Consider the following 25,513-nt stretch of genomic DNA (forward strand, 5'->3'; position numbering starts at 1 on the left):
TCTTCAACTCGACGAATGTAAAGGTGTTGGCTAAACTACGAGGAAGTACACAGAGGCACAGGTGAGGCGCCGAAGCTCGACACAGGCTTGGGAATGGTGTGAGAGGCGCCGGAGAAACGGGGCGGTGCCCACAGTGAGGGGGCAAGCGTGCAGAGGTGCCTCACTCACACATACACACAGCACGCCCCACGGTTCTGCAGAAAGCAAGGCCTCCTCTTTAAACTCCTCAAATGACCTCACTCTGCCCTTGGCTCCAGGGACCTGCCGTCCAGGAGGCCTCCGGACTCCACTGCTGCTCTGGATGTCGGAGCACCATGCTGTCTGCCCGGACGTCTCAGGCACCACGGCCCCCACACTGCGGGCACCTTCTCCCAGCCCCACCTGCCTGCATCCAGGGTGTCGCTTGCTGGGCACGGCCATCCTCTCTCCTGGCACCACCCTGGACCAAAGTCCACCATCCCTTGCTGGGACCAGCCGGCTCGCCACACCCACTCTGGGCCCCGCAGTCTGACTTCTCCCCGCTCCTCCTCTGATAACACCTCTCAGTGTTCCCTTGCTCTTGGGGTTAAGGCAAATGGGAGGGTTACCCCCTCATGAGGCAACCCCAGGAGTGCCCAGAAGCCCACCTGGACCCTCTCACACCTGCCCTCTGCAAGCAGCCCCGTGGCCTGCACAGTGACCCCTTCCACTGGACAGGCTACCAGGGCTCCCTTCAGAGAAGCCAACAGCCCACACTTGTCAACGCCAACCCTGCGAAGTCCACGAGTTCAAGTAGATGAGCCGAGTCGTCACGTGCAGAGAAAGTCACACGCAGTGTTCTAGGAAGGACTGAGACGCTCAAGGAACGAGAGGAGCATAAGATACATTCTAGAAAGATCCCCAAACTCAGATAAAAACATAATTACGTTTGTGCTGTACAGTCAGCTGTGTAACTGCACAATCTCTCCATCTACATATCGAAAAGGACCAGCGCACAGCTTGTGCGTGTGGGAGAACATGTGGCCAAACACGTGCATCACACTGTCTGCACGCCCTCGAGCTGGCTGAGGGTGACCACAGAGGGGCCCAGGTGGGGCTGGAGGTCACCTCCACATCCTTTACAGAAGCTTCAAATTTTTACTGATGAGCATTTTTTTTTAATCTGAAGAAAACGTTAAGACGTGAGTCTCCCCGCTCCCATCTGGGGAGGAAGGAAGCGGTATCCAAACCCGCCGGCTGGACCTCCCTCCACTGGTCCCAGGCTGGGGGAGGATGCGGGTTCCTGCAGGCCGGGGGTTGGGGGTGGCCACATCACACGGCCATCATGTCGGGGACCCCAGCCCTGTCACTGGGTGACTGCAACCGTGCCCGGGTCCAGCCTCAGACGGCACCCCAGGCCTGGGGACCACGCAGCGTCACTGGAAATGAGGACTGAGCACAGCTCGAGGGGCTCCCGGGAGCCGGAGCTGGCCCAAGGCCACGCCACATGGAGTAGAGCGAAGTCCAGACACGGAGGGGCCCCGACAGCCTGAGGGGAGCAGACCCAGTGCCAGGTCAGGCCGCTCCTCCGCGCAGGACCCTGTCTCAGGTAAGCCCACCCCAGAGAGCCGAGCCCCCCACCGTCTGGGCACAGCGCCCCTCGGAGCAGACAGGGCTTTCTGAGCAGCCCCGAGTGCGCACAGTGGGTCCCGACGGCGGGAGACGTGTCTGCGGAGAAATTCGCCGCAGGCGCCGGGGCACGAAGCAGCTCACCTAGCCAGGAGCCCTGCTCGGGCCCAGAGCTCCACCACACTCCCCTGGCTGGGTCTCCGAGGTCAGCGCCCAGCTTCTCCCACCTACAGCCCTGCCACTGCTAGCTCCTGGACGACGGCACTCTCCCCGCCGCAGCTCCCAGACCCCCAGTGTGCCGTGTATGTTCTAGGGCCCTGAGGGGTGTGCACGGGGCCTGTGCGCGTGTGTGTGCATGCGCGCGTGCACGCGGCCGAGCGTGGCTCAGGCGTGTGTCTGCTTCCAATCGTGCTGGAACAATTCACCTGATAAACAAAAACAGATCCAAAATAACCTTTGGCAAGCGGCATGTTTTTAAAAGAAAGAGAAGGTCCGAACGAACTGGCAAGGGCGATGCTTAAGCAAACAGACATGGTCAAGCCAAACATCTAGGCTGTACTTCAAAAGCGCTCGCGGCTCCCGTGACCCGTGGCTGCGGCCGGGAGGGGGCTGGAGCGCGGGCGCGCCGGTCCTGACGTGGGCGCGCCTGGCCCGACGCGGGCACGCCTGACCCGACGCGGGCACACCGATCCTGACGCAGGTGCCCCTGGCCCGACGCGGGCACACCTGACCCGACGCGGGCACGCCGGTCCTCACGTGGGCAGGGCTGATCTGACGCAGGCACGCTGGGCCCCATGTGGGCGCGCCTGACCTGACGTGGGCACGCTGGTCCCAACGTGGGCACGTCTGACCCGACGCAGGCACGCCGGGCCAGACGCGGGCGCGCCTAACAGGACGCGGGCAGGCCAGCACTTCCAGCTGCTGGTGGCAGCGCTTCATCAGTCAGACCGTCTCCCTCAGCGGCCTCTGGGCGGCGGACAGTGAGGGTCAGCGGGCAGCACAGGACGCTGTGGGGGCGGCTCCCCCTCCGGGAGACGGTCAGGTTCACGAGGCGGGCCCTTTGGAAATCCGTTCGGGCCCGCAGGCCAAGTCAGACCCGGGCCGGGCTGCCAGCTCCGCTCGCACAGGAGGCGGCAGGACGCCCGGCACTGGGCCCAGCGCGCGCGGCCGCCTCCCTGGGGCCGCCCGCCTCCCCGAGCAGGGCCGGGCCGGGCCGCCCGCCCGTCCGCAGGTGAGGGCCCGGGGCTGAGAGGAGACGGACGCGCACGACAGAAGCCGCTCCGCCACGGAGTCTGGTTTTCCTTCCCTAAAAGCCACACGAGAAACACGAGTACCAGCTTGTTGGAAAGGTCTGAATGCCGAGCACCGCGACGAGAACACGGAAGCCTCTCCGCGCTCTGATTCCACCCTCCCCCCAAGACGGACCCACGACGCAGAGCCCTGGGCCGCGCGCGTCTCAGGTCTCTCCTGACCAGTTTACACGAACACGTGTACGCACACACGCTTTCCCACACGGCTGGAAGCATGCGTACATGCATGGGACTCCTTCACCCACAGAATGTGCTGAGGGCCCAGCGCAGACCGGCGGGCACCCATGCCCTCGCAGGCCTGGCGGTCCCAGCGTGGTCCCTCCACCCACACTGGCGTCACCCTGTCGGGGATGCTCACGCGTGGACACCCTGAGCTCCGTGGCTGCTGCCCTGGGAGGCAGGTGAATGGATGTGGTGGCCGGTCCTCCCAGGAAGCAAGGTCTACAGCCCCCATGGCAACCGGGGGACGCTGACCAGGCAGAGGGTCCCGGGCGCACACAGAGCTGTAACCTGGGACGCTGACCAGGCAGAGGGTCCTGGGCCCACACAGAGCTGTACCTGGGAATCAGGTCCCACCCCGCTCTGCCTCCTACCAGCCCCGAGATCCTGGGCAAGTCACCCCTCCCTGTAGACCGTGTGGCCACCTTATTCCTGAGCAAATGTCTCCCACATGCTCGCCCCGGTCAGTGCCCTGAAGGGTGCGTCCAGCAGTCGAGTGACCAGAGATGCCCCAGCACCCTGATGGGGCAGCAGGCTCCCATGATGGGCGGGTGGGGCCCAGGGCTGAGCGTGGTCCGACCGCAGCTCCTGAAGGGTTAAGCCGCCCTGCCGGGCCCTTCCTGCCGCGAGGACTGCATTAGGCGGGAGATGGGCCGCGTCTGGACCGCATTAGTGGAGCTCTGCTTGGCAGCGTTCCCTGGCGGGCGGCCTCCCCTCCCTGCCCGACCACTCGCCGCAGCTCAAAGCAAATACCAGGATCCACATATAAACCCGCGCACTCCCTCCTGTCTCTTAGCCCCGTCTCGAATAAAACAAGCTCTTAAACTCCTGACCTTCCGCCCAGTCACCCTGCTTGTTTCTGGCGGCGGCAGCGTCGGGGCTGGGGGTAGGCTGCCCTCCCCGCGGCCGGACGCTTCGCAGACCGGCCCAGGCACGAGGCAGGCCGGGGCAGCTCCGCCCGAAGCCGGCCGGGGGCCTGTCACCCTGGAGAGTGTAAACAGCCCTGGGAGGACCCTCCCTCCTTGCCGAGGTGCCAGCGCGGGGCCTCTCAGACCTCACCTTGCAGAGCTGGACGGCTCCCACACCAGGGCCAGGAGGAGGGCTGGGTGCTTCCAGGCATCAGGAAGAAAACTTTAGGAGCACAGCTGTCTTTCCTCGCCAGAGGCCCCCAGGCTGCGCTGGACACGCCAACAGCGCACGAGTTCGTGCTTTCCCACACATCCAAGCCTCAGCCCCGAGCCTGCCCCTCCAACTGGATGCCCCCAAAGAGCCCAGACTTACTAAAATCCAGCGCATGCTCCCCTCCGCTTCTGCCCCCACCCCAGACTTCTGGCTCCCCCTCCACAATGGCCGCACCAGCCCACCTGCTCCTCAAGCCAGAGGCCTGGGAGCCGAGCTGGACGCGCCCGCCCCTGCACCAGGCCCCGTCAGTCCAGCCCCGGGCTTGGGAATGCCGCCTCCCACACCGCTCGGACGCCCACTGCGGGGCCGCCTGCTGGACCCAGGTGCCCCAACCTGCTGGGCCCTGTGGCCTGTCCCTGTGCACACACACGCACACGCTCTCCTCTGCGGCCTTTGGAACCTCCTGCACGTTACAGGCACCACCGTCTTCAACAGGCTGAAACTGCCGCACCCCCCAGGCCTGCTCCCACTACCTCCCTGCCCGTCTGAGTCGTCCCATCTTCGAGCGTCAGCTAAAGTGCCCCTTCCGCAACTCAGGTCGCCACCTTCACTAAGCTGCCTCTCAGCAGGGCCACTGCAGGCGTATTCCCAGCTCAGCACCTGGCCCGCCCCCGCCACCCTCACGCGGGAACCTGTCACCTGCTCTCCGGGAATCTGCCCTGTCACGAGGACCACAGTTCCACCCCAGTGCAAGGGCAGAAGAGGAGAGGACGTGCGGGCAGGCGGGAGAGGAGAGGAGAGGGCACACGGGCAGGAGGAGAGGGCACGCGGGCAGGAGGAGAGGGCATGTGGGTGGGAGAGGAGAGGAGAGGAGAGGGCACATGGGCAGGAGGAGAGGGTGCACGGGCAGGAGAGGAGAGGGTGCGCGGGCGGGAGAGGAGAGGGCGCACGGGCAGGAGGAGAGGGTGCACAGGCAGGAGAGGAGAGGGCGTGCGGGCGGGAGAGGAGAGCAGAAGAGAGGGCGCACGGCAGGAAGGGAGAGGGCACACGGGTGGGAGAGGAGAGGGCACGGGGGCGGGAGAGGGGAGGGCGAGCAGGCGGGTGAGGAGAGGGCAGGCGGGAGAGGAGAGGAGAGGGTGCGCAGGCAGGAGAGGAGAGGAGAGGGCACACAGGCAGGAGGAGAGGGTGCACGGGTGGGAGAGGAGAGGGCGCGCGAGCGGGAGAAGAGAGGAGGGGAGAGGGCACACAGGCAGGAGGAGAGGGCGTGCGGGCGGGAGAGGAGAGGGCATGCGGGCGGGAGAGGAGAGGAGAGGGCACACGGGCAGGAGGAGAGGGCGTGCGGGCGGGAGAGGAGAGGAGAGGGGAGGGTGCACAGGCGGGAGAGGAGGGGGTGCGCGGGCGGGAGAGGAGAGCAGAGGAGAGGGCGCACGGGCAGGAGGAGAGGGTACGCGGGCAGGAGAGGGGAGGGCGAGCGGTTGGGAGAGGAGAGGGCGAGCGGTTGGGAGAGGAGAGGGCGGGCGGGAGAGGAGAGGGTGTGCGGGCGGGAGAGGAGAGGAGAGAGGGCGCGCGGGCGGGAGGAGAGGGCGCACGAGCAGGCAGATGCAATAACCCATTGGACATGTCCTAAGCTACAGACCCACGCCCGAGTCCTCATACATGAGGGTCACTGACAGCAAGCAAGGGACCTAACTGTGGCTGGCACAGTCCCCCAAGGCTGGCTCGACTCTGATTTACCGCTGCCCAGAAGCATCTCATTTAAGTACTTTTGAAAAGACCCCCCCCCCAAAAAAAAAAAAAAAAAACCTACAATGGTTGGCATTTTTTTAAAAATAAGAACAGGTTATACAATAAAGCGTTTGAGCAAAACTTCAAACAAAAGCAGGCAAGTGCCTTTACTTTAGGGAGACCTCTCACTTGCCGTTTCCCCAGAATTATTACAAGTTGAAGCCTGTGCATGATTAAAGCGATGTTTATGGTGTTTTTATTATTGTTTTATTTCTTGAAAGAATGATAAATATTCAGTGTAAGCGGTACACTGGCTCTACGCACACTCAGGAAACACTCTACTTTCCTTTAACGAGGAAAATAAAACCAAGAGGGTCACGGCAGCGGCCGAGAGGACAGCAGGCAGGAGGGACCACGGCCCAGGGGGCCGCGTCTCCCCGCAGGGCCGGCCCGGGCCGGCGGGGCTGGGCGAGGGGCCCTACCGGCCTGGCACCCTCCCAGACAAGCCTTCTGTACCAGGAAACGGCTGAGGAGGAGGTGGGCACCGAGGCAGAGGCTTCGGCCGGGGCTGCAGCCCCGGGCGCCTGGCTTACCATGAGCCCTGGGCCTGCTGGCTGGGGGGTGCCAGGACGCAGAACCACACTGGAGAGGCCGCAGCCCGCTCCGGTCCTGTCCCCGGGCCCGGGGAGCAGGGTCCACACAGCCCTCTGAGGTTGTCACCTGCATCAAAAGTCTACTAAGAAACCAGCCGCTTCTCTCTGGCTTTCTCCCGCTGCTTCGTTCACTGAATGGTTTCTGGAGCCTACTCTGCGCTGGGCCCTGGGTCGGGTGCTGAGAGCGCGGAGCTGGGCGGACGCAGTCTCTGCCCTCGAGGAGGTCCTTGCAGTGGGACCCATAGAAGAAACACACGTGGAGGCGCGTGGCCGGCTGCCTGGGGAACAGCCAGGAGCTTCCAGGAGAGACCCCTGCGGGCAGGGAGGGCACAGGTGAGGCCGGCCAGAGGCAGGGGTGGCAGAGGTAGTAGGGGAGGACCAAGTAGGACCTGCCTCACCCCAGGGATCAGCTTCCCAGCGGAAGCAAGGACAGGGGAGACGCCACTGGGTCGTCTCAAATGGTGCCTCCTCTGTGGGGTTTGAATGAGAGGTGAGTCCACCTGCATGCAGACCCCATCTGGAGGAGTATGCTATCGAGATCTGAACTTCCTCTAAAGCCTTATCACTGAACAGGTTTCCACACCCCATGGGGACATCCGTTCCTCATCACACCAACGTGGCTCTCAGCAGACCCTCGGGCTCGGACATGCACCCCACTTCAGGGGCCTGCTAGATGTCCTGTCCCCACACAACCAGGAGAGGACCCACGTTCCCTGTGCATGGACCCACATGGATGCCCATGACAGCAGTGCCGAATGGCAAGGCAGCCTGCTGGCATGGGGTGCTCTCCGCCATCCCCCTGGTAGTGGATGGGGGCCCTCGGGATCTGGGCTGTGACGGCAGTGGAGCAGAGGGCGGAGGGCCCTGCCTGTGGCCCGACCCGGGTCCCTGTTCCCTTCCTCACGGCCGGCACCTCCGACGGGTCCTATGACACAGCCCTGATGGTGGGTCGCCAGTGGACACGTCGCCAGTGGAGCCCCCAAGGCCGCGCCTTACTGGAGGGCCCCCGGCTGAGCGTGGTAGGTCCCGGGAGCCTAAGGGGCAGGGCCTGGGGTGTCAGCCGTGTGGTCTCGGTTCTCCTTCACTCCCCCTCAGATAATGGGCCCAGCTGGGGGTGGACACGGCGGCAGGGCCAGGCCGGGGTCTGGCAGGCTGCGGGCAGCCAGGAGGGGATGTGGCTGTTTATCTGCAGGGGCTGGGCTGTGCCGCCTGGGGAGTTCAGGCGGTCAGAGGCGTCCGAGGCGGTTAGGGAAGTCTGATGGGGATATTGTGGCCTCAGGGCAGAGCCATCCAGTTCGGAGCCGACCCTGCAGGACCCCAGAACCCCGGGCATGTGATGCTGAGCGGGGGCTCCCAGGGACGCGGTCACAGTGCCCAGAGCCAGGCTTTGGCGCTAGCCAAGCGGCTTCAACTACTGTCTCCTGGGTCAAGGCCTTCCTCCAGGTCAGATGGGGTCACGGGGAGGAGTGGGAGAGTGGGGCTGGCCATCAGTGAGCACCGACCCACCTGCAGAGCCCCAAGGCTCGCATCTCCCACCAGCAGCCTGGACAGTGAGCCGTCTGAGATGCTACAGGAAGGGCCAGCCCGAGGCCCCAGCGGCCTGTCGTCTGAAATCCCCACTCACTCCTGGGACCACGGCGGGTCGCCCCAGGCTCGACCGTAGGAACAGTGGGAGCGTGTCCTCTTGTGCCTCTGGAGGCACGCGGCCGAGGCCCAGGTGTCGGCCGGGCTGAGGCCCTGGGGCCTCCGATGGGACGGCCCCCATTCCTCCTGGCTGCGGGCGCCCCTGGGCTCGGGCTGCAGTGCCGCGGTCTCAGCGCCCAGCGTCACACGCCCCCTCCCTACCAGGCGCGCCCCCGGGCTCGGGCTGCAGTGCCGCGGTCTCAGCCCCCAGCGTCACACGCCCCCTCCCTGAGAGTCCCTGTGTCGCTGGATGCTTGTCATCGGTGGAGAGCCCACCCTGCCCAGGGTGAGAGCCTCACATCTCTCCTGGAGGTTCTTGAGGGCACAGTGCTTGTTGGGGCACAAGCCACCCATGCCCGCCCACCCTCTGGCCCCAAATGCCACACCAGCTCGTGTGCAAAACACTGTCACCCCTCCCAGTATCCGGATCATCACCCCATTACAGCCTTAACTCTAACGAGCTCAAAACTCCCCTCTCAACACCAGCTCATGTCTTGCCATCTAAGCCCCCAAACCAGGTCTGAGTGGTCTGGGGTGCTTTGTTCCGGGCAAGACACCTCGCTGTGTGGACAAGCCATTGGCTCTCACACGCAGGCACATGGAGAATGTGGAAGCTCAGAGGTCATGGTCCCGGCAAGTCTGAAACCCAGCACAACAAATCCCAGGGGCCGCCCGGGCCTGCCCTGCAGATGAGCCTCTGGGCCCACAGAAGCCCCAAGGGCCGCATCCCTGGCCCCGGACCCAGCTGAGATGCGTTCTCGGACACGCCACTGCCCTCCCCTCGCCTTGTCTGAGGACTGGAGACCCTCCCTGGGCCCGGAACGCCAGGGGGCCTCGCAGGTTCTCACTAGCCCGTGTTCCCCATGGACAAGAGGATGGGCGGCCTACCCATGTTTCCTTTCCAGGAAACAAAGGCCCCCGAGGGGAGGGATCAGGGCCACTGGACACCGGGCCGGAAGGGACCAGGAGGAGGGGTGGCGGGGACCCCCCGCTGCCACCCCAGATCTCCACGGGGGACGCAGCGCCAGGGCTGACGCTAGGAACGCGCCATCATCCCAGTGTCCCCAGACTCTCCTGCCCTGAGCAGCCGCGGTCTGATTGCGTTTAACGTGAAATCCCTGCGGTGAGGCACAAGGGACTCGGGAATGAGCGCCCACGCGTCCTTGTCACCCTGACTCGGGGGCTTGCAGAAAGCGGAGGGGCTCTGCCCGGCGCCTCACTCAGGGCCCGTGCTCCCAGGGGCCTCCCACCTTCACCGAGAACCCCTGCCCACGAGGCTCGAGTCGGCAGCGCTGCTCTGAGCACCGAGGTGAGCCCTGGTTGCAGGCTGCGGGCGGGACGGACAGAGGGAAGACGGGGCAGCCCGGCCCGGCAGCGGGGGCACACGGGGGCTGGCCCCTTCCTACTGCTCGAGAGGGGCCCAGAGGACGTGGGGCGAGGCCAGACTGACCTTGAGGGCCGGGATCTCCACGCTGTCGCCGAGGCTGACAGAGCCCGAGAGGATGGTCCCCGTCATCACGGTGCCCTGGCCTTTGATGGAGAAGCAGTGGTCCACGGACATGAGGAACGGCCCCGAGGGGTCCCTCGTTGGGATGGAGATCTGGGACGTCAGGAGCTGGAAAGACAGGCTTGTGCCACACGCTGGTGGGCAGGGCGACACCTCCGCCCTCCTGGAGACCGCCTGACCCTTTCTACTTTGCCCCTCCCTGACTTCACTAGAGAAGACACTGTCAAGAGCTGTCTGGCACTGAACGGTCCAGAGTCCTGGTCTTGTGGTAACGACTCTTTTGGAAAAAGACCAGAGTGTGTGAGCAGGCCTGGCCCGGAGGCTTCTGACAGGGACACACGGACACGTCCGCAGCAGAAACCACCACCCCAGCTTCCCAGACCAGTGCGATCTGGAGCTGGTGACGAAAAAGTCACCAAAGCTTCACCCAGAAACAGGTTTGCTAAGTTAGCGAAGTCTGCCCTGCATAATCACAGAAACAGAGGCCGTGTGCGTGGCCACACCTGACCCAGGTCTGCAGACCCAGGGCAAGTGGGCCCCGGAGCCAACCCCGCCGGCCAACCTAGGTCTGCACCCCAGCTCCACCTCCTGCTCAGTGTGCGAGCCTGGGCAAGTCACTTAACCCCTCTGAGCCCCAGGCTCTTTTCTGCCAAAATGCGGATCAATACCTGAAGCCTCCCAAGGTTCGTTAATAATCGTGTGACTGCGAATGTTCACAATCACGTATGAGAAGAGCTCAGTGCGGCTCCCGGAACATGACAACCAACCTCCCCACCAGAAGCACTCTAACGGGATGCTGTCCCGGCCCTGCAGGGTGGGGGCCTGTGCTGCGGGTGGAGACCCCGGTTCTGCTCAGGTTTAACCCTGTGAGGAAGGGCAGGGAGGCGGAGCCCCGCGTGGATACAGCTGACGTACCTCGATGAGCTCCGGGATGCCCTGCGGAGCTTCCGTTTCGGGGGCGTCCGGTCCCCCAGGCTTGGCCGCAACAGGTATGACAGGTGCGCCGCGGAACCTGGAACAGAGACAGGCCCGCCGAGGTCACCGAGCATGTCCAGGGCCGCCGGAGGGCCAAGCGCGACGGAGGCCTCCGTGCCTGCCCTGCTGGAGGGACCGCAGGGTGGCCGGCCGTCACGCTCCCGCCTGGTGACCCCATGTGGAGGACCGAAGGAGCAACTGGTGCTGAGCCACAGACGTTAGAGGGGCCCTGGGTTTAAGCTGCTTGCTGAGCCCTCCTGAGGAGGCGCAGTGAGGCCAGGCCCGGTCCCTGAGTAAAGACCGCCGGGGAAGACCACCGGACCCTGCCCAGCCTCCTGCAGGGACTCAGGACGTGCTGGACGCCCGCAGGCCGCCCCACAGCCTCTGCCACCCGAGCCCGGCCACTTTAAGCAAAGATTCCCATGCAGTGGACGCTGACATCGTCCACTGGAAAACAAACACAAAACACAGAAGAGAGACAACACTCAGCGTGCACTCCCGTCACGTGCTGGGCTCATCACCGTGGTCCAGTCTCCAGCCTCAGTCTCCCCGTGCGTTGCCAAGGAACTACTTTTTCATATTTTGGTTCTGTTAGTCACACAATTTCATATCCTTCTAGTTTATTTGCCAGTATATTAGAAAGACTTTTCTGTTGAAAAATAACAACAATAGGCTCATTTGACTAAGCCAAGAATACGACACGGACGCTCTCATTGAAACCCCAGAAAATGAGGACGAAAGTGTCACCATCTTACAGACGCGAAGGAACGGCTCAGAAGGCGAGTTAGTCTGCCCCGAACCCCACCATCAGCGGCAGCAGGCTGCAGGCGGCGCCTCCAGAGCTTGGGCTCGTGACCCGGGCCGCCTCTGCCCTTGAACAGTTGCATCACTGCGGGGCCTGGGATGCACACGCTGTCCCCACGAGTGGGACTCATCCAGGACATTTCAGAGTCTTCACTGTTACAAACAACTCTGAGATAAGCATGCTGGCGGATGTGCCTTGATTTGGGCGCATTCACGAGGTGTATGTCAAAGACTCAACAAACCAAAAAACCAGCCGATGTGGAGTGAAGACTGTCAAAGAGGCTGCTCATAAAAGCACTGGAAACGCGATCAGAACCAGCCTTCTCAGAGCCCTGCAGATCGACAGAGACCCGAAGCCGCCCACAGAAGGTTCAGTCAGCAGAAACGGCCAGAGCTCAGCACGAGCTCCTCGGCAAGGGGACCACTGTGGCGCTGTGACCTGCCTCGTTCCCACGCGCCTTCCTCGCCCCTGCAGGAGCCTCAAGCTCTCGACTCTCGGTCAGAGTGGAAACCAGCAACCTGGCGGCCACCACGAGCAGCAGCTTGTCTGTGCCCCTCAGAGCCCCTTCCCAGAGAAACGGTGTCATTTCTCCTATTTGGCGGCTCCTGGGGAAGCCAGCTCTCAGCCCGAAATGGGGCGCAGGTCCGGCTCTCAGCCCAAAGCGGGGCGTGGGCCCGGCTCTCAGCCCGAAGCGGGGCGTGGGCCCGGCTCTCAGCCCAAAGTGGGGCGCAGGCCCGGCTCTCAGCCCGAAGAGGGGCACAGGCCTGGCTCTCAGCCTGAAGCGGGATGCGGGCCTGTCTCACACACACCTCGGCCCGTGCTCCGCCAGCCCCAGGCCCAGGGCCGCAGAGCGGGGGAAGGCAGGCGCTGAGAATTCCAGTGATTAACCATAAAGCTTTCGGAAATTCAATTACTATTTATCCAAACCCTTTTGGGCAACGCACTGGAACAGAACGCAACGGCATGTTGGGCTGGTGTCTGGCCGTTTCCCAGGCTCCCGAGGACCTGGCCTGCTGGTCTGCTGAGCTCCCCGAGTGTCCTGGTTGCTGGCTCCCGGGGGACAGGTGGCCCCCTTGCCCAGTTCAGAGCTCGGCTGTTGTCTGGGCTCTAGGGACACAGGGGCGCTGGCCAGACACGGCAGCAAGAGCCCAGAGCACAGCCCCTCCGCCCAGCAGCGCGGGCTGGGGGTGGAGTGGAGAGGGCGCCTCCTCTTCGCAGGCGCCCCGCCCCCGCCGCTGTGGCTCCTCACCGTGTGAGCCGGGCCCAGAGCTGCTGACTGCGCACAGGCTGGCCTTCGTCAGCGCGCAAGACCCGCCTCAGATCAGCTAAGAGCACCCACGGGATTCTGTGTGTGTGTGTGATGCATGTAAAAGCCGTGCCCAGCGGGCTCCGAGCTTTGGGTCTGGAACAGCAGAACACAAAGTAACGGCAGTAAGGCCACGAGCGACACTTATGATTCCTTACCATGCTCACAAGTCAAGCCAGACACAAAGCCGGGGGTGACTGTGAGCAGCTGGCTGTGAGGGAAGCCCCAGCCGAGTGCACAGCAGGTGCTCCGCGCGTGACGGCTCGTCACGAAGCCCCTGGACGTCCGGACCCCACGTCCAAGGCTCCCTGACAATAAACACGCCGAGGCCAGGCCTATCCGCTCGCGCTCCACAGAGGAAGAAACACGGAGGCCAGGAGAGAAGGCCAGCGCCGGAGACCACGTCAGCTGCGAGTGGGCGTGCAGCACGCGCCGTGCAGGGCGCCCCAGGCCGAGGGAAGGGGCGCTGCAAGCAGACAGCTTGGCTAGAACAGAAACAGGGGGGGACCAGAGCGGGTCTGGGAGAAAGAGTCCCCAGGATGCTGTCAGACGGCAACCTCCGTGGACAAACAAACAGAGCAGCCTAGAACACAGCACAGCGTCGCTGTGATAACAGCCACCGCAGACTCGTGCGTGTGGGGGAGACAGGGCCTGCGGGAAGAGCGCTATGACGTGATGCGTTGGGAAGATACGGCTACATTGTTACTTTCTATTCTTATTTCTGTTAACACTGATAAATGCTTATGCAAGAGTAAATTTAAATGCTTTCAGAGATAAAGAAATCACAAAGAAAAATAATCAAAGAGCTTGACTACACAAAAATTAGAAACTTCTGCATGTAAAAAAATAAAATGGAAAGACAGCAAATGCTAAAGACTTACTTATAGGAAATGTGACAGGCAAAGGGTTAATTAATGACACCCTTATTGATATTAAACACTCCTGAAAATCAAAAAGTAAGCATTAAAATCGCAAGAGGCAAGCAGACAAAACATACAGGCATAAGTTAAACACAAAACTACAACATTTACATACATAAGGAAAGGTGCTCAGTCTTACCAGTAATTAAAGAATCACATATCATTATAACAAGAGTGAAGCAACATTCCATCTTAGAGTTTTCAAATCTATCTTTAAATTAGACACTAGAGTTCGCCTGTGAGAAATGTCAGCGCGCCCAGAGATGCGCAAAGGGCTCAGAAGGGCTCCTGCCCTGTGACCCGGTACTCTCTCAAAAGAAAAAAGAGAGCACAGCTGAATGCTGGTCAAAGATGTTCATCAGGGATTATTTATTTACAGGAAAGAAAACTTAAGCCGTTCCCAAGGGTCAGCAACAGAGTTACGGTCACACGAAGAACTGCTCTATAAAATGTTAAGTAACAAAAGCACAAGTCAGAAAGGTAAATACCTCAGGACCACAGCTGTGTGCTTACAGGGGGAGAACCGAATTCAGCAAAGTTGCACAGTACGAAGTCAACACACAAAAATCACCTGTGTTTCTATATACTAGCCAAAACAATCTGAAGTGGAAACTAAGACAGCAATTCCATTTATAACAGCATCTAAGGGAATGAACTATTTAGGAATAAAGCTAACCAAGGACATGAAAGGCTTGTACACCAAAAACAACAAGACTTGGATACGAGTGCTAAATAAAGAGAAAGACATTCGTGTCAACGAACTGGAAGACTTACTCCTGTTAAGGTGTCCATTCTACCTAAACCCATCTGCAGATTCAGTACAGTCCCTGTTACAATTGCAACCACCATTCTGTGCTGAAATGGAAAAGGAGATCCTCAAATTCAGATGGGAATTGCAAGGAGACCCCAAAGTCAAAACAATCTTGAAACAGCAGCAGAAAGTTGGAGGGCTTAGCCTCCTGATGCAAGCTTTCCACACGGGGGCGGGGACTGAGGCGGGGACAGCGCTGGCCGGGACAGACAGGGGCCTGTGGAGCCACACGTGAAAGGACAGAAGGGAAACACACGCTGCCGGGAACGCTGGGCGTCTGCAAAGGAATGGAGGCGAGCCTTTAACTAGACCACACCAAAGAGATAGCCGACAACCGAGGACAGACCTGTACTTAAGAACGAACACAATAAAATTCTCAGGCAAAAGAAAACTGGGAAAATCTTTGTGACATCGAATGTGGCAACGATTTCATGGATATGATACCAGAAGCTCAGGCAAAAAAGAACAAGCAAGAAAGAAACTGGATTTCATCAAAATGAAAAACTTTTGTGCATCGAGGAATACTATTAAGAAAGTAAAAGACAGCCTACAGAATGGAAGAAAACATTTACAAGTCTGACGTGGGCTCAGCCTTCAGAATATGTAAAGAACTCCTCCAGCTCAAGGACCAAACCCCTGATTAAAAAACGGGCAAAGGATCTGATGGCCGTTTCTCCAAAGAAGACGGACAACAGCCAACACACACGTGAGTCTCCACAGCAGTCACCAGGGAAGGCAAACCAAGACCAGCGAGGCGCCACGTCACACCTCCTGGCGTGGCTGCAGAGACTGGAGCCTCACGCAGCTCGTGGGAGACGGCGCAGCGGCCCCCAGAGGGCCACCGAGAGAATGCACCCCACGCAAGCCAGGCCGCCCCAGGCTCACACCCCACGGTCCTAGCAGTGCCACTGCCCACAGCCAAGAGGAGACAACACGCGTCCATCAGGAGAGGAACAGATAGGCAAGACACGGCCTAAGCCCTAAGAAATAAGGACTGTGAGTCTGACTCACGCCCCAGCGCGGGCGGACCTGGGGCCCTGTGCTCACTGAAGCGGGGCAGGCAGAAGGCCACATGCAGCCTGATTCCACTTCCATGAGGTCCCAGAACAGTCAGGCTCCCAGAGACAGAGGCAGAGCAGAGGCCAGCAGGGCCCAGGGGACAGAGGCGAGCAGTGACCAGTCAGTGGGACAGGGTTTACGGGGACCATGAAGCAGGCAGCGGTGACGGGGCCCAGCTCTGTGAAGGCATTCAACGCCGCAACCGTGTGTTTACAGATGGATAAATGCACAAATGTGCCATGCACATCTTACTGCACCTTCTGAATGTGGAAGACGGTGGGGTGATGCAGGGCGCAGTTAGAGGACAGAAACGGGGTGAAACACATTAGCAGCCGCTGCTCTTGAGAAATCTTCTGGGGGCTTCACTTTACAAGATAACAACTTTCCGCTATTTTCCAAAGTTTCTTTCAGTTACTCTTTGGATAGGAAAAATAAAGCACCGTGTTTTTACCACTTTCTAGGTTTTGATACATACATGGTTGGCTGTCCATATTTTTCCTTTCTAGACAGAAAGCTGCTTCATGTGTGCAACAGCTGTTACAGAGGATCTACCTAACAAGGGACCTTAAGGAAAGGAAAAGTGAAAGTGAAAGTCACTCAGCCGTGTCCGACTCTTTGCAACCCCATGGAGTCCCTGGGATTCTCCAGGCCAGAGTACTGGAGTGGGTAGCCGTTCCCTTCTCCAGGGGATCTTCCCAACCCAGGGATCGAACCCAGGTCTCCCACATCACGGGCGGATTCTTCACCAGCTGAGCCACCAGAGAAGCCCTACGACCCCTGAGAAGGACTGAAGGGAGCTCTCAGCTGCGTGGAGGTAACAGCTCAGTTCTTCCCACGAGATGGTTGCCCTGGGAGGCGCACCCGAGCCTCTCCAACCCCAGGCGCTGCGCGAGGAGAGCTGAGGTGTCAGCGGCCCTTCAGAGGCCAGTCTCCTCTGCATGTGCAATAAAGGCTGTGACTGACCTTCACCCAATAAATTAAAATAGGAAGGGTAATTGAAAGGTGTACGTGAGAATTTTCCTTAAATTTACCTAATCTAAATGGTTGGTATTAATTGACCCTTAGCAGCATCCTAAGCACCTCCCAGAAGGCCTCGTTTATAACCAACGATGCGGACACTGTACAGGAGCCCCAGGACCTGGTCTCCCCTTTCTGACAAGTAAATAAAACGGCAGGGAGATCAAATAACTCACTAGAAAGAAGATACAACTTTTTATCTTCCTTTTTACAGTCTCACATCCACTTCCACTGGGAATAACAAAGTCTGAATTCTTATGCAACACTTATCTAACTGTGTCGATTTTATCGGATTGATGAATTTTGCAACAAAAGGCAGCGCTGGGAAATCTTTTATGACACATTTGGCCCATTCTCGGGGCTGAAGCTTTAATTTAACCAACCGGAGAATTCTGAGTGAGAGCTGCAGGTGTTAGAGCCGAGAAAAGCACCGTAGAGGGGAGAGCATATCCATCTCTGTGACGGGGAGACAAAACCGCTCCCACTGTGCGCCCCCAGGCGGGAGGAGCAGCGGCTGAGGCTGACGGGGTCGGGGGCCGTGGGGCAGGCGGCGGCCGCGGGTCCATCCTGATCAGAGGGTGCTGGCCGCGAGGGGGCCGAGGACACAGCCGGGCGTGCAGACACCCGCGCTCCGTGGGCGTCTTCTGCTCCCGCCTCCGTGGCCGCCGAGCACCCGGGAGCTTTCTGCCCCACGGTCCCCGACCCCTCCTGCCCCCGGACCCTGAGACCAGCAGCCGGCGCGGGACGAGGCCATCGGCCCCTGCTCAGGCCGCCTGGCCGCCCTCTCCCAGGGCTCTCCCCTGTCTCTGGGACCCTCCCCACCACAGCCTGCCTCTCTCAGGTACTCCCCTGCACAAAAGTCAACGACTCCCCACTTCCCACAGGACAGAATCGTAAACCCCTTGGCATGAAATACTCCAGAGGGCCCTGTGATCCAGCCTTTGTCCATCACCCCTCCATCCACCTGTCCGTCTGTCCATCCAACTCCGTAAGCCTCTGTGACGGTTATGTCCAGCCATCACCCAAACCTGCCCCCCTTCCAATAACCAGGTCTCAGCTGAGCAGGCAGTGAGCAGGCAGGACTGAGTCCTCACCCACAGGGTCTCAGGTTGGTGGCAGGGGGGAGGGGGGCCTTGGGGCCCTTTCAGGCCGTGTGATCCCTGGACTCTCCCTCGTGGGCCGGTGCCCGGCTCTGACCGCTGCCCCAGGACACAGCCGCAGCGGCGGGCCAGCGAGACGAGGCGGCCTGGGGCCCCGTACAGGGCACTGACGGAGCCACGCGCCGCGCCCGTCAGGAAGCCTCCGCGCGGGCTCCTGTCCTCTGGCACGAGCACCGCGGCCTCTACCCCGGACGGCAGCCGGCGCCCCGGCACCCCGTGCCGGCAGACCTACTTGGTGCTCTCCAGGGTCTTCTGCATCTTCTTCGTCATCCTGTCGATCGCCGCCTGTTTCTTCCCTTCGGGCAGGAGGTCGGTCTTGTTCAGCACCACGACCAGCTTCTGGCAGGCAATCTGCCCGATCACGAGGCACTCGGCCGACTGGGTCTGCATCCCCTTGGTCACGTCGATGACCAGCATCATCAGATCGATGATCTGGGCCCCTGGGGGAAGAGAGGACGAGGTCAGAGGGGCAGGGGCGGCTGAGGGGGCGAGTGGCGACCGCAGCCCCAAGAGCTGGGTGCGGGGTCACCTGACCGGGAATGCTGGCCCCTCCCGGCTCTATAACTGGGTCCTCATCTCTAAACGGGCAGCCAGGCAGGCTCGCTGGGCACTCCAGGAGCCTGTTTGCACAGCGGCCTGGCAGCTGGAGGACTTGCTCCCGGCCGCCCTTTGGCTGTGGGCAGTGTGATTTTGTCAACCCACCAGGTGAAAACCAGAACCTCCACGCAGCCTCAAGCTGCTTATTCCTGATGCTGGTGCGCAGGGCCTCTACCTCCAACGCGAGCTGCTTGCCTTCCGCGGCTCTGCCCTGCCTGCTGTCTGACGGCCCCGCAGCCTCCAGCCTCCAAGCTGGGCCGTGGACCCCCACCATCCTGTGGGGTCTCTGCCCCGGCCCCTGCCCAGCCTCTCCGAGCCCTGGCTCTGAGTCTGCCGTCACTGGGACCCAACTGACAGCCAGACTAGGGCTGCAGCGCCCCTGCCTCCCACTCCGTCCCGGCCTTCTTTCCCTGCCTGTTTTCCCGGGACACTCAGCGCCTCTGCTAGGTGTGCACTGGCACTGCCTGGCCGCCCCCTCAGGGAGGGTGGGACATAGATGGACACTGTTTCCCCTTCAGATTGGATTCTTACTCTGTTGCCAATTTAAAGACAGTTTAACCCTGCTGAGCCCAGAGGAGGGGCTGGGGGCACCTGCAAGGGCCGGGCTGACACTGTTTCCTCTTTGTTGCCGATTTAGAGAGACGCTGTAAACACTGAGAAGCCATCCTGGGTGGGGAAGTCGCATTCCAGGCCTCTCTCCTGAATCACCTTTAGCTTTTATGAATCTTTCCTCTCCGTGCAGAAATGTTCCCCTTTTATGTGGAAATGGTCAGTCTTTCCTTTTTCCCCTTTTGTTTCTGCGCTTCGTATGTCACCTGGGTATTTTTTACTTTTAAGACTATATGTATTTTTCATGTGTTTTCTTCCAGTCCTTTTACAGCTTTAAACGTCTATGCTTCAGAGACTTCACTGGCAGTCCAGCGGTTAAGAATCCACCCTGCAGTGCAGGCAGCGTGGGCTCGGTCCCTAGTTGGGGGACTCAGATCCCACGTGCCGCAGAGCCACTGAGCCCGAGTGCCGCAACCAGAGGGCCGCATGCTGCAACGGAAGGGCCGCCAAGACCTCAAAGACACGGCCGAGCTCGACACAGCCAAACGTGCACGCACACATGCTTACAAGTGTGCCTCAGACTGACCCAGGAAGTCATCCTGGCCTAAAACGAAGGTGGAGACCTAACCTGAGTGTTATCTGGACGGCGACCCACCGTCCCCGAGTCACAGTAACATGCTCTCTCTCCTTTGCAGACCCGGACAGTGAGACTCGGAGAGGAGAGGCACACACGGGGACCCTGCAGCCGGGACCCGCGTCCCCGGCGGCCTGCCCCCAGCCCCGCGGGTGCCGTGTCGCGAGGCTCCCGCATCCGCTGGCTCCCGGCTCTTCCTCCTCTTGGCAGGGGCCCAGCACCTCTCTTTGTCTGCTGTCTCGTCCTCAGCTGTTTACTTTTCTCTCGTCTCCGACACGGCTGGCTTTGTTGTTCCTCCTCTGCTGACATGGCCCTGTCGTCCTCCCGGGCTCTTCAGGGGGTGGTGAGTGAGTGGCCCCGCGCCCCCAGGGACGGTGCTCAGCCCAGGTCGTCCCGAGGACGCTGGCAGCTTGCCACTGCTCCCTGTCCTCTCCCGATCCTCTTGGCTTCCTCGGAGAAGCCTGGCCCATCTGCTCTCCGGGACGCTGCAGGGGCCCAGAGACTCAGGAATGCAGGCCCTGGCCAGCAGGCAGCTGGTGATGGAAAGAGTGGACGTTTGGACTCAGACAGCTGCGAGCTCGAGCCGTGGCTCTGCTTCCTGGTGTCCTGTGCCCGGACCTCCGCCTCCCGCCTGTGGGAAGGGGGTCTCCTCCTTGCGGGGCCGAGCTGAGGATCAGAGCTGGCGCGCAGCAGGCAGGACTCACAGGTGCACGTGCGGTCAGGAGCCGGGCCGCCAGCACAGACGCCAGGCTGGGGCAACTGGCAGCCATGGGCCCAGCTGTATGGCTCCTCGGCCGCATCAGAGGTAGGCCCGGGGTGGTCACAACCGCTGACTCTCAAAGATTCTACCCCACCCTCCTCAGGCCGAGTGTGGGCAGTCCGTGTGGGCTGAGCAGCGTCCTTCCCCGGGGGTCTGTGCCTGGGGCCGGCGGCCGCTCCGGGGCTCCTGTGGGTCCGGCGGCACACTGGGTCTACCGGACGCAGGGTCAGCGCGTAACTGACAGGATCTGTTTGAACCGCTGTGGCCCCTCGCTGGGCAGGATATGTGTGTGTGTGTGTGTGTGTGTGAGCGCGCAGGAGGGAGCCCCCTTTGCAGGCCAGGTTCAAACAGTCCAGATCTCCTGCCCACCGGGGCATACACTGCTCCCGGCCACGGGCTGGCACTCGCCAGGGGCCCTGTGAAGGGCCTCCCAGACGCTGCTCAGAACCATTCCACGTGGCTGGGACTCTTCTCCCTTGCCCGCCATGGAAGAACCATCCCAGCAGTGCATGTCCTAGGGTTCCCGCGCCTGAGGCGCTTCCCACAGCCCCTCACAAGGCACCTTCTGCAACCTCGCTGCCGTCCAGTGACTCCACCCGAGGCTCCCTGTGCGCAGAGGCACTCGCTGTGCTGGGAAACGCTCCTGATGGTGGCAGGACGCTGGCTTCCACTGCAGTTTTACACCGTGGATTGTTGGGCACCTACACCCTTTCTTGAATATTTAACATCACCAGTTAAAGTTTTTTCTTTGTTTTCAATTCAATATTACTTCTTATTTAGGATGCCCATAGCTTTTGATTAAAACTCAAACTTGGGTTAATGATCTGGTTTTGCTAAAATGGTTAACATTTTATATTCAGTTTCTCCCGTTGAAAACTTCCCCCCCGCAAACAACATTACCCCCTCTTCGTCCCAGAAGGAAAATTTCATCTCACAGAAAACATGTTAAATGCTGATCTTTGTTTTCCTTACTTTTATTTCCGAAACGATTAAGATATATAATCTATGGAATTGGAAATTGTGATTTTTCAAAGTACTGAGAGACTTCAGCCCTGCTCTAATTGCTCTGCAAACCTTTGAAGGACTCTGCAGTCGCAACAGCAGATGGGAAGCGCTGATAGGCCGACTAACATAGAGGGGCACTTGTGAGCGGCTAGGGGGACTGGTGCTCCCCACCCACTCGCTCCTTCTGGCCCCGCAGACTCAGAGTGATTTCCTACCCTGGGTTCATGGGAATCGGAAAGGACACTGTTTGCTTCATTCTGTGGAAATACTGGGGATTGAGAGAAAGACAAGACGGGTCAGTTATGTCACTTCCCGTCCCCGGATCAAAGTGCGGGGAAGAAACAGAGTGACCGGGGCTGGTGCCAGGCGCGGGTGGCTCCTGGCTCTGACCCGGCTTCCAGCGGGGCCCCTCGAGCCGCTGTGACCCCGGGACCCCTCAGAAGGCCCTGGTGTTGGCCGTGCCGAGCGCCTACTGTGGAGGCGGTGTGCGGCGCCGGAGGGAGGCTGTGGACGAAGCTGAGCGTCCGGGTCCCATCTGCAACAGCCCCTCTGGGCCTGGCAGTCTCCTCTCCCATCCCGAGGATCCCAGGAGGCAGCAGAGGCGGCTGGGCGGGGGTGGACAACTCGAGCCTCCCCTCGCAGCCCCAGCCATGGCAAGGCACTTGGCGGCTCTGCAGACAGCAGGGAGCAGACCCCCACCGTCAGGACCACACTCCTGGTCAACCAAGGGGAGGCTGGGGAGGCCGCCGTCTGCCCACTCAGGCCCACAGACTGATTAAGCTCTGCCCCAGCTCAAGCCTGTGCTGAAGGCTGTGAACACAGACGGAAAACCAGGCCCCAGTCTGTGAGCCGCAGCGCAGGAGGGAGGGGCTGGGCAGGGGAGCAGGACTCACAGTGGAGGCAGGGCGGGAGGCGGGAGAGACGCCCGGGGCCGCCTCGACTCTGGGGTCCGGTGGGGGCAGGGGGGACCATGGGGCCACTCTGACTCTGGGGTCCAGTGGGGGCGGGGAGATAGACGCCCGGGGCCGCCCCGACTCTGGGGTCCAGTGGGGGCGGGGGGAGGAAACACGGGCCGCCTCAATTCTGGGGTGCAGTGGGGCGGGGGGGAACCACAGGGCCGCCCCGATTCCGGGGTCCAGTGCGGGCAGGGGGGGGAACACGGGGCCGCCCTGATTTTGGAATCCAGTGCAGATGTGGGGAGAGACGCCATGGGGCTGCCCCGACTCTGGGCTCCAGTGGGGGCAGGGGGGCTCCAGTGAGGGTGGGGGGGAACCACGGGGCCGCTCTGATTCTGGGGTCCAGGCAGGAGAGGACTGTGGGGGACGCAGCTGGACTGGGGCTGGTCCCTGTTCAGAAGGACAGGCCGTGTGGTTGACGGGATCTTAAATGGAAGCATGAAAGCCTCTTTAAGAGAGTCTTTGAGGGTAGACCTTTAAGAGAACTTCTAGAGCCAGGGCTGATAAAGATGGGGCACAGAGGGAGGTCTGGAGAGCAGGCGAGCCTGCGTCAGGGGGGCGTCCGAGTCACCCGGTGCCCCACCCACAGACACTGCCACCAGTACTGGGACTTACGTGTGTTTAAAGCCAGTCCTTTTTTTGGAACTCAAATGCACTTATATTAAATACAACTTTACATGGCTTCCCTGGTGCTTCCCTGGCGGCCAGAGGGTAAAGCATCTGCCTGTAATGCGGGAGACCCGGGTTCGATCCCTGGGTCGGGAAGATCCCCTGGAGAACGCAATGGCACCCCACTCCAGTACTCTTGCCTGGAAAATCTCGGGGACGGAGGAGCCTGGTAGGCCACAGTCCATGGGGCCACAGAGTCGGACACGACTGAGCGCCTTCACTTCCCCTTTACGTGACAGTAAATGCATTAAACTCCTGGTAAGGGGAAGTTAACTGGGCTTCCCTGGCAGTCCAGTGGCTAAGAATCTGCCCTGCAATGCAAGGGACACACGCTTGATCTCTGGTCTGGGGTCTCCCTGGTGGCTCAGGCGGTAAAGCGTCTGCCTGCAATGCGGGAGACCTGGGTTCGACCCCTGGGTCGGGAAGATCCCCTGGAAAAGGAAATGGCAGCCCACTCCAGTATTCTTGCCTGGAGAATCCCATGAACGGAGGAGCCTGGTGGGCTACAGTCCATGGGGTTGCGAGGAGTCGGATGCGGCTGAGTGACTTCACTGTCTGTCCTTCTGGGAGGACCCCACGCGCAGCAGAGCAACCAAGTGCGCACGCCACGAGCACTGAAGCCCACGCGCCGGGAGCCTGCGCCACGACTAGAAGCCGCGCGCCGCAGCTAGAGAGAGCCTAAGTGCACACGCCACGAGCACCGAAGCCCACGTGCCGGGAGCCTGCGCCACGACCAGAAGCCGCGCGCCGCAGCTAGAGAGCCTGAGCGCGCCAACAGAGGCCCAGAGCACCACAAGAACAAGCAGCTAATGGGGAAGATAAACGACAAAGCGAAACACGGCCCTGCACAGTGGTCTGCTGAGACTTGAGGCGACGCTGTGAGCCCCAGGCCTGCTGTGCACGAGGGGGTCGGCAAGAGTGCGCAAAGGGCACGCTGGCCCTAACCGGCTGTCTCCCTGCAACAGAACGAGGGCTGATGACAGTCGGAAAAGGCGTGACCTTCAACCTCTCCAGGCAGGGGTGTTAAGCAGGCGCTGGGCTCACACCTTCTCCCTGCCTCTGTCTCCCCAGCTGCCCTGGACGCCCGGGACAGAGCAACACATGGCCCGTGGCGCCCTCCTCGGAGAGCAGCACCGCAATAGAAGGTGGTCTCTGTCTCCTTGGAGCAGAGGGCCGCAGTGGGTCGACCGGCATGCCTTCCCAGACGGAGGGGACGCAGGGGACGGAGGGGATGCAGAGGATGCAGGGGACAGAGGCAACAGAGGGGACGGAAGGACGTAGGGGACGCTGGGGATGGGGGTTGTGGGGGACAGAGGGATGCAGGGGACTCGGGGGATGCAGGGGTTGTGGGGGACGGAGGGACGCAGGGGATGCGGGGGATGGGGGGAACGCGGAGGACAGAGGGGACGTGGGGTATGCAGGTGACGCAGGGGACGTGGGGGACGGGGGGACGTGGGGGACGGAGGGACGCGGGGGACGGAGGGATGTGGGGGACGGAGGGGCGTGGGGGATGGAGGGGCGCGGGGGACGGAGGGATGTGGGGGATGCAGGGGATGTGGGGGATGGAGGGGCGCGGGGGATGGAGGGATGTGGGGGATGGAGGGGCGCAGGGGATGTGGGGGACGGAGGGGCGCAGGGGATGGAGGGGCGCAGGGGACGTGGAGGACAGGGGGACGGGGGGATGTGGGGTATGCAGGGGACATGGGGGACGGAGGGGATGGAGGGACGCAGGGGATGCGGGGGATGGGGGGGACGTGGGGGACGGGGGGGACGCAGGGGACAGAGGGACGCAGGGGATGGAAGGGACGGAGGGACGCGGGGGACGGGGGGGATGCGGGGGACGGAGGGACGCAGGGGACGCAGAGATGTAGGCACGCCGGGCTCCAGGGCCACCACGAGCCAGCGGTCCTGGCCGCGCTTGCTTCCCCCAGCTACTGTGTCATCGCCTACCTGGGGTAATCTTTTTAGCTGACTTTGCACAACAGTACGACTCCTGTTCAAGAGCAGCGAGAAGGAGCAGAAAATGGAATTTGAAATGTAGAAATAAAATAATTGTGGGCCATGAGCTATAATTTGATTTCATGCTTTACAAGGAAATGAAAGAAGGCTTCCTTAAAATGTGGGGTTTCTGCTCCCCCTCCTCCTCCCTGTAACCATTTTAGGATTTCCTCTCGCACCGAAGAGAAAATAGGATTGTGGAGAACGCTCGGCTCTCAAGTGTCACTGCCACTCAGGGGCCAGCTCGGTTTAACGTGAACTTCCCATTCTGGGTAAGAGGAAATTCTTCAATTAATAAACCGGGTGTGCGGAGGCCAGTCTTTAAGGTTTAATCAATTTCATCTGTACTTAGGATAAAAAGACTGACTATACTGCTTTTTTTTTTTCCTCGTTTTTCCTTCTTTAAAAAAATAATAAAATGAATGTTTTATTTTAAATTCTTTGAGGTTCGTATCTCCTGTTTCAGGAAATATTGTCTATTTCATG

General features: G+C 60.8%; 1 protein-coding gene across 6 annotated transcripts in view; it reads right to left on the reverse strand.

Annotated features, from left to right (window-relative positions):
- Positions 1–25,513, reverse strand: part of EEFSEC (eukaryotic elongation factor, selenocysteine-tRNA specific) — a 110,510-nt gene that overhangs the window by 46,595 nt on the left and 38,402 nt on the right. For 5 of the 6 annotated variants that reach the window (XM_086368831.1, XM_086368833.1, XM_086368832.1 and 2 more), the window contains exons 2-4: positions 18,092–18,299; positions 10,722–10,818; positions 9,750–9,914 (exon numbers count right to left, since the gene is read on the reverse strand). In XM_086368831.1, coding sequence (XP_086224957.1) covers positions 9,750–9,914; positions 10,722–10,818; positions 18,092–18,279 — 450 coding nt within the window. In that variant the 5' untranslated portion in view covers positions 18,280–18,299. Of the gene's footprint in view, positions 1–4,175; positions 4,485–9,749; positions 9,915–10,721; positions 10,819–18,091; positions 18,300–25,513 lie in introns of those variants that run through there. The other variant, XM_086368834.1, reaches the window with a different exon arrangement.

Source organism: Bos grunniens, chromosome 22, assembly GCF_055505025.1.
Source record: "Bos grunniens cultivar Pamir isolate PY7600 chromosome 22, Bosgru_T2T1.0, whole genome shotgun sequence".
Lineage (NCBI taxonomy): Eukaryota > Metazoa > Chordata > Mammalia > Artiodactyla > Bovidae > Bos > Bos grunniens.